The sequence below is a fragment of a genome, unplaced genomic scaffold (assembly GCF_019419815.1).
Source record: "Pyrus x bretschneideri cultivar Hongxiangsu unplaced genomic scaffold, Pyrus_bretschneideri_v1 Contig3, whole genome shotgun sequence".
NCBI lineage: Eukaryota > Viridiplantae > Streptophyta > Magnoliopsida > Rosales > Rosaceae > Pyrus > Pyrus x bretschneideri.
The window spans coordinates 670685-679095 of NW_025999612.1; the positions used below are offsets into that span (position 1 = coordinate 670685).

Here is an 8411-nt window from a genome sequence, read left to right on the forward strand (position 1 = left end):
TTATTATGGCAAACGTATTCTGTGATTTAGCCCAAATCTCCCTCACCTTTGTGTAAATATATTGTTAAATTAAAAAAGGAAATGCAGGAGACTACATTTTGTACACCACATGCGGATCATTTCTCTAACCAGAGGTGAGATGTAATTGTATTGGTGGGTCTTACTTGTATTAGAAAGACCGTTCACATATAGCCTACAAAATGTGGTTTGTCTATCAACACCATTAAAAAAATGAACAATGCTTGACTACTCAAGGATGAGTAAGAACCTATACTCAAAATTTTTCGTGTTTGATTAACAGAACTTTATACTTATAATTGAAAACGTTCATATTATAAATATATTATGAATTCTGATTAAAAACACTAAATTCTATGGACAAGAAATGAAGGGTTTTTGAGTACGAGCTCCTATTTATCTTTTGAGTAGTCAAGTATTATTAAAAAAATTCCACATAAGTTGCATTATGAGAAATTTGTAGTAGAATTGGTCTTAATTAATGTTTAAAATATCGGTATACCGATATGCAAATTTGTAGAAATATCGACGGATATATTGAATTGCTATCGATCTTGGTTGACTTTGATGGAAGTAACGGAAATTTAAAATGAAATTTAATACTCTGTTTGGATGAAGAAATTTAAGGAATTTTAAAATGACGAAAATTGAAATGACAGAATTTAATTTTCTAAAATTTGTGAATTTTCTTATTTGGAAATGACACCTATTTACATAGAATTTAAACTTGGGAATTTGAGGTCCCAAATTCCAATTATTTTTCCCTGCAGAAATTCTAAATTTCTATGTTTATGAATCCAAACAAGAGAATTGGTGCATGTCAATTTATAAATTCTGACTTTTATCAAAATCCCAAGTTTATTTCCTTCATCTAAACATAGTGTTAGGGATTGTCAAGTATTAGTTTGGACGAAATATAAGAGTTTCTCTAATATTTAACATATTTGTCAAAAATATCGACAATATCTGTCGATTATGCTAAATTTAAGAGTTTCTCCGATACCCCATTTGCGCATCTTTCTTTGATTTTTTTGAATATTTTCACGATAATATCTATAATAATGAAGAAATTTTAAGCACGGGTCTTAATTCACTCCATTACCCTTGTCGACTCCATCAACATCTGTTATGCCGTAATGTCCTCCGTCATCCTTTATTTCACTCCTTTAATTTTTATTTTCCTTTCTTATGATTAATATACAACAATCACTCCTTTAATTTTTATTTTCCTTTCTTATGATTAATATACAACAATTAATTCCAGAATCTCTTATTTCCTCCATTGACCTTGGATCACAATCTCACTTTTGAACCGGCCTAGGTCTAGGGAGGGCCCCAATCTTCCCTCTTTTATGACCCTTCATGCAAAACCAACCGTTAGGGTCAATCTTGCAATTTCCACGCAACCCCAAGGGCATACTCAAGACGCGCCGAAATTTCGGAGTCCCAGACAGGATTTCGCCACCCGAAACAGAGCTCGAACACCAACACCCACAAAATGACCCTCCTACCTACCACTCTATTCAAATTTCAAACCCATTTCCATCGCCATTCCCCAAAAACCCCAGGGGCACATTCGTCAATCCAATCCCTACCCACAATAATAATTATAAATTCTTCAGGGCCATAAATTCAAATTTCCGGATAGAAAAAGCAAGCCCGGCTGGGTGTCTGTCCAAAACCCAAACGCTCCTGCGAAACGCACCGCTCCCTGCTTTAAACCGCTTGTACTCTAAGGCTCGGCGCTTTTGGCCGCTTGTACCTCGCGCTTAAATTTCGGTTGCAATATTTACACGGGCGGTGCTACAGTGCGCCGAGAGCAACCTTTGCGTTTTCTCTCCGATACAAAGCGGAGTTGAAAACTCCGGATTTAGGGTTTTAGCGGGTCGGGTGCGGAGCTCCGAAGCCCTAACCAGAGCTATTTCTGGTTCTGCTCGGCGGTGCATTTTAGAGAGAGAGTGAGGATGGAAATGGAGGAAGATATGGAGGTTGAGCAAGTTTTAATGGCGCAGGAAGTGGACATTGACTACGAGTACGATGCAGCTCGGTACTTCGACTTTGCTAGGCAGGAGACTCCGGCTGAGGCTCGCCGCGCCGAGCTCTGGTTCGAGTCCGCCAAGAGCTACCCGCCGTCTCGTAAGCCTCTCTGCCTTCAACAACGTCGTTTCTTGACATTTGCATTTCGGAATCTTTTTAATTCATCAATAGTGAGTTGGCTTGATCCATTTTTCAAGCATTTTAAAAATTAGGAAATAATTTTATTTTTGTTTAAAGATAAAATGATTCATATCTTTTGTTCAATTTTGTATATGTCATCTGATAATTTCCGTGAAAAATGATTATTCTGATAATACATTGCCTTTTCTTGTCTTGAATTATGAATAAAAATCTGCAAGCGATGTTTGAATTTATAATTTTGACAATGGAAAGTGATTTCAATGGCTGATGTTGATCTGTTGCAGCTGTTGTGACAAGGTTAATACTTGGACTGGAAACCCTCCTGGAAAATGTAAACGCCTCGCCGAAATCCTATGCGGAGACTGCAAATGACGGCAATTGTGATATCGGTGTGGGCACAGAACCATGTGCAATGGATGTAAATAGCAGAGGTATGGACGAAATCCCCTTGATTTGTGCTTTGTGGAGAAGCAGGATTTAGAACAGATTAGTCTTTTGTTTTTGGCATTTTGTTTTCTTGGTTTGAAGTATAAATCTTTTAAGTGCAATGTTTCGTGTTGTAGCTGAAGGAATGAATAGAGGGATCTTTGGAAATTTACAAAAAGTTTTAAATCAACCAAATGGAGCTGGTACAGGTGATCGCTTTATACCTTGATGACTATGGTGTTTGCTAATGGAATCCCAGATTTATTTCCGAATAAATGAAGAGCATGATATAAACTATACGCAGTTTAAGTCCGCAATTTTTCAGATGGAATTAGATTTTTAAACAAGTTATTACGGACACATTACTAATGAACTATAATAAACTATTTCAATTGGTCCAGACTCCAGCACAATGTATCTGTTGTTTTCATTTTCTTTCTCCCTCTTTAATTTATGCTTTTGTTTTCCAGGGGTGACATTCAACAGTTACTTAAACGGTGATAAGCTTAAAGGTAAAAGTAACACTTCTGTAAAGCCATCTTTCCCCAGGAGCTCAACTTTGATGAAGCCTACTGCAAGTCAGCTCGCTAAGCAAAATCTGAAGTCTCAAAATGGCGGTTCCAGGTGCTTCAGAATGTCCTGCCTTTTGACTATGCATACCATATTTTTTGCGTTGCATTGAAGTAGAGATGTGGTGTTCTTTTGCAATTATTCATATCACTTCATCATTACAGTCGCTTCCGTAGCTAACTTAAGTAATTATCATGTGAGACTGTTTCTCTCCTTATGCACACTGATTTTAATCCCCCAGATTGTAAATTGGGAATTACTATGTCCAATAAGGTAATTATATGTGAGACTGTAATACCTCCATTCTATGTCCTGTAAACAGAGAAAGTGTAAAATGTGGGCATCTTACTACCTTTAAGTCCCATACTTACTGCATCTGATGTCTTATTACTTAATTGTTAGATTCCAGATGCTGCATGTTCAAAACAATGAGAAGAGCTTATGTAGTTCTTCTGGGGTTGGAAGTCAAGCTCCCAAAAGACAGAAGCTAGATGGAGGACACTTGCATAAGGTACAGAAGTTTTACCATCTGCAACTGGTACTGAGCACATTCAAATTTTGTTATCCATATTTTTCTTTAATGCAAGAACTGTTTCTGTGATATTTATACAGACCTGTATTCTTCCGGACCAAATTTTTGTGGGCACACACGCTTCACACATGGACCAACAGTTTTTTGGCACATACGATTTGACCAATATGTACTGTTTATGGCATGATGATTATGCTCTTTAAGTATGCATCTCATTTAGATTCTAATAGTTATTTAAGGAGGTATGCTTTGGTTTTTGAACTAGTGCCTATGAATTGAGTATTCTTCACTTTTCTTCATGACAGCATACTGATGCGAAGGAGCAAACTAATTTTGTCCACAAGGTGCCTAAAAAGGTATTCTAGCTTTTATATGCTTTGTATAACTGTCTCTCTTAGTACATTATTGAATAACACTAAGTTATTCTATAAAAGTTGTCCTCCAAAAATTTCAACTTTAGACAAATAATAGCTTTGTCTGGATGGGTTTATTAAAAAAAATACAACTGCTAACTGTTTTACAGCGCATTTTATATTGTTAAGGAAGTAATCCTGGGTGTAATAGAGCTTCCCAAATTTCTTTACTTGTGATTTTGTTTCTAGATGTCTGGAGTGATGCATAAAAGAAAACTGAGATGACCTATAATAGATGCACTATTGCTGATAACGTCTTAAATAAGAGATGCTCAATTCATCAGATATGTTTATTAAACTTTCTTATTTATGGATGGTATTGCAGGATGAAACTTTTGACAAAACCACTGTGCATGCTAGGTTGAGACTTACTATTCCAAGAGAGCCTGACTTTGAAACGGCACATAGGGCACACAGGATTAGGTGGGTTTTGGCTTTGGGGCAGAAATCACATAGTTTAGTTTACCAGTCTGCAGGTAGTTATGATATGTTTATATTTCAGGCCTAACAATGGATCAATGTTAGAACAAGTGACATCAACTCATCGAAAATTCAAAGCTCGTCCATTGAACCGAAAAGTTGGTACTTAAAGTTATTAGATGGGGATTTTGAATAATGTTTTATCTTTGATTCCTCCTTCACTGTTTTTTGCATTTATACTGCAGATTTTCGAGGCTCCTTCATTGCCACTCCCAACAAGGAGCACTCCAAAGTTGCCAGAATTTCAAGTGAGTGCTTGATATTTATAAATTTTTTTCTGCTTAACCTATTATTACTCTTTTCTTCAGTGGCTTGGAGGATAAAGACAGTTGTACCCTCAAACTGATTTGAAAAATAAAAAAGGCTGTAAAATAACTGCCTTTTGAAGTTTTGTGGCTCAGAGTTCCTTTGTTAATTTTGCTTTTTAGGAGTTTCACCTCAAGACAATGGAAAGGGCTATGCAAAATGCATCGGCTGTTTCATCATCCTCACATCATCTCAACGATCATGGCAAGGTTAGCTGTGAATTTAATTAAATAGTTTTCACTGTTATCTGAAGTCAAAGTGGTCCCTTGAGTCATGTGAAACGTTGTGCTCAAAACTATTTCATGTAAATGTGCCTATAATCTGCATTTTGTAGGATTTGGAAAAACCTAGTATTTCTACCGTCGTGGAAAACAGAAAAGGAGAATCCAGAAGGTAATAGCATGAGAAGTAGAAATGCTCAGTTTGCTTTTTCCGATGTTTTCTCATACTAGGAAAATAGTTCTTACTATGGGTTTGATCTTCTTTGATTAGACCAAGTACAGTGGAATGTCCTAAGCAAGATAGAAATACAGGAATGCAAACATTTAAAGCTCGTCCTCTTAACAAAATGGTAATATTTTACTGCACTACATCATTCAGTTGAAATTTTTCTAGCTGATGCCAACTATGGGATTATTTCCTATCTAAATGCAGATATTTTCTAGCAAAGGGGATATTGGTGTTTTCTGCAATAGTAAGCGGGAAACCACTGTACCAATGGTAGTTCATAGATGTTATTCTCTTGCTTAGTGACCATGTATCGTATTTGTTTCCCAGTTTGCAGAATCAGCTAACACCACATTTATTTCATATAAAGGAATTTAATTTTCTGACAGACAGGAGAGTACAGCAATTTCCGCCAACTGACCTTTTTAGTAAGGTATCAAAAAGTTTATATGATGTAAAGTTGTTTTACAAATTTGTGCTTCTCTCATGTTGTTCCTTCATAACCATTACAGTTTGCATAAACACATATATCTGTAATCTCATTTATTCTCCTGTTGAATCCTAGCTCTCTTTGACAACTGAGCTCCAGCAGAATAATGGATCATCAGTGAAACTTTCCCAGCCTACATCTTTGTCTACGAAGGTTATCCTCGTCCCCTTTACTTTCTTATCATTCACGTCACACATATTATTGATTTGATTTCACTTTCCCTAGTATTCTATTGAGTTATTTGTTGTTTTTTCTTTGACTTAAGGACTCAAAAGAAAACAGATCGACTTTTTTCCAACAAGAACGTAAGGTAAGGTACCTTATAGGACTGATTATGGATAGTCTTAATTGTTCATTTATCTTTAATTTTTTTTGAGTGCTTGCCGTTCTCTTTCCATTTCTTCTCTCATATGATAGTACATCCTCTTGTAGATAAAAGAAAAACCTTCTCTGTTTGGTGGAAAGCAGGCTCAAGACAGGTGCACGACGGATGCTGATAAGAAACTGAGGATGAGGTGCGCTAGCTGAATGATGGATAATAGATGCTATTTTAGTTTCTATATTGTTTCTTATTCACTCATCTTGTCCCTGAAATTGTTACAGGAGGTTGGGCGTCCGTTGACGTTAAAGAGTGGCATCTACATGGGAATCAGATTTTGGTATCTTCTATCAAAATAGAAGGTTGGAAATATGTTTACCATTGATGGTTATACAACTCCGCAAAAAGATTATCAAGCACTTTTGTTGTAAATGGAATCCACAATGGCTGGTCTTCTTTCAAATATATGTAAAACCAGCTCTTTTTTCTTTTCATTTCCCCGATTTGTAGGTTTCAGTTGAAATCCAATAAAACGTAGAAAGGCAGGTGTTGTATGGCTGTTAAGGCCACCTCTTACAACATTTTTGGCGGCACCACCAACACATGTAATTGTGATTAGCCAAGAAATATACACAATTTGGAGTATGTCTCTTCTTTACCTCCATCTGCATCCTTGGTTTCCAGATTGTTCTTTGTTAGGGCCTGCTTTGTCCAACGCTTTATAACGTAGGATCGTTGAAGGGTTTCTTCTCCTTGCCAAGTCTTCTATTTGTTATGGCAATGGCGAGATCGTTTGGAAACAGCGTTTGTCAAACAAAGATGTGAAGAAGAGTGGAGATGAACAATACAGACACCATTGCAGTTGACAAGAGAGAGAGTGGCTGCAAGGCCCTTGCTTGGAACTGATGGTACTTGTTCTGCATACTTGATGGCGACTACTGAGAAAGTTGTCACCGGAAAGGTGCAAGACTGCCAAGCCACCGAAAATCTACAAAAATTGGACAACCTAACATGTTAGAGATCATTCCTCGTCAAATATAAATCAAACAAATGAATCGAAGATTTAACTTCCCTCAGAAAATAGGGTGCTTTGAAGATGCAAAGGCAGGGTGTAGTTTACCCGGGGCCAGTGCAGGTGGTACACCGAGGACTAAGAACACGCAGACAACCCAAGGGGCGAAGAAGAATTTGATCCGAACAGCGTGGAAAAGCTCTCTTTTCGCGGCTTCGAAGTAGTAAATGCATTTGAGGATGCAGGTGAAGGAGACAGAATAGGACTGCCACTGCTAATAGCCAAAGTCCAAGGTTTTAAATGGTGAAATGTCGAGAAACTTGGTAGCTGGGCTAGATGCCAGGGCATGCCATAAGACAGCTTGGCTGCTAAGATATATATAAGGTAAACGCTTGTCAAACAATCTGACATGTTAAAGTTACCAAACTGTCAATCTAATTAAACCATTGATTAGATAAGTTCTTATTTTAATGTTGTGTATGACGTTCTGATAACGTAATGCTTGGCGTATGAGTCAACTTATGATATTAGCATATAAAACATTTGGAACAATTATTTCAAGATTAGACAACAACCAGTGTGTTAATTACCTTGACTTGGTCAAGTGCAGGGCCTCTGAGAGCAGCAATGTATCTCCCAGCAGGAACACTTTGATTAACAGACTCATCAACTCCTGCACAGCCTTCATTAGTCCACTGGGACTCCAGATCTCTTTCCTTTCTCGACGGCAACCAAGAGTTCTGCTTACTCAGATTTGATGACTTGGTCTATAAGAGCCGTTAAATTGTGATACCAAGTTTGTAACTGTTCAACCTGTTACCCTGTTTCCAAATTCCTGAAAGTTTTTTTTGGCGATTTTTGGCATATGCAATCTTGTACTACATTCAAACAAGTTTGACGATTGGATCATGGAAATTAATTTCGTAGAGTGTGTATCCTGACAAAACAATAGAAATAGATTCAACCAACACTTAACGGTTATTCTATAGTTCTATTTAAGCATAATATATCATTTTGTGGTAACCACTACTGTAAGTATTTTAAATAGATGATCGGGTCTGTTCATTGTATTCTTCTAGGGTTAAGTAGTGCAGTTGTAAAAAATCATCAAGATCGAAGCCAAAATAATCGGTAAAACTTGATTTTTCGTTTCTAACCGTCGAAGAATTTCATCCTGTTACCTAATCTCCGACCCGTTACAATCTTGTAGTATATACCAA

At 37.0% G+C, this 8411-nt stretch overlaps 1 protein-coding gene and 1 long non-coding RNA gene across 5 annotated transcripts; one reads left to right on the forward strand and one right to left on the reverse strand.

The window, feature by feature from the left end:
- Positions 1 to 1372: 1372 nt before the first annotated feature.
- Positions 1373 to 6824, forward strand: LOC103952853 (protein TPX2-like). Of its 4 annotated transcripts, XR_007260138.1 has the most exons (19): positions 1379 to 2154; positions 2481 to 2627; positions 2760 to 2831; positions 3093 to 3246; positions 3595 to 3703; positions 4030 to 4080; positions 4463 to 4560; positions 4640 to 4715; positions 4803 to 4865; positions 5046 to 5132; positions 5258 to 5316; positions 5416 to 5494; positions 5578 to 5643; positions 5741 to 5803; positions 5936 to 6013; positions 6126 to 6170; positions 6293 to 6375; positions 6464 to 6541; positions 6690 to 6824. XR_007260138.1 is itself a non-coding variant. In XM_048589194.1 (18 exons), exons 1-18 carry the CDS (start codon positions 1983 to 1985, stop codon positions 6480 to 6482), a joined length of 1521 nt encoding a protein of 506 aa, XP_048445151.1. In that variant the 5' UTR covers positions 1386 to 1982; the 3' UTR covers positions 6483 to 6824. The 4 variants fall into 4 exon arrangements, 2 of the variants coding, with proteins under 2 accessions (XP_048445151.1, XP_048445152.1); XR_007260139.1 differs by lacking the exon at positions 6690 to 6824 and having other exon boundaries at positions 1373 to 2154; positions 6278 to 6375; positions 6464 to 6505; XM_048589194.1 differs by having other exon boundaries at positions 1386 to 2154; positions 6464 to 6824.
- LOC125479634 lies at positions 6645 to 7572 on the reverse strand. The gene is made up of 2 exons (XR_007260140.1): positions 7300 to 7572; positions 6645 to 7167 (listed from the first exon to the last, which is right to left on the reverse strand). It is a non-coding gene; the product is annotated as an uncharacterized LOC125479634 (long non-coding RNA).
- Positions 7573 to 8411: the final 839 nt, after the last annotated feature.

What these genes read in the sequence shown, in the direction of transcription:
- LOC103952853 (XM_048589194.1), top strand. Translation starts at nt 1,983, where the DNA reads ATGGAAATGGAGGAAGATATGGAGGTTGAGCAAGTTTTAATGGCGCAG. An exon ending in CATAGGGCACACAGGATTAG is followed by an intron (nt 4,561 to 4,639) that starts GTGGGTTTTGGC and finishes TTTATATTTCAG; the next exon opens with GCCTAACAATGGATCAATGT. An exon ending in AGAAAAGGAGAATCCAGAAG is followed by an intron (nt 5,317 to 5,415) that starts GTAATAGCATGA and finishes TTCTTTGATTAG; the next exon opens with ACCAAGTACAGTGGAATGTC.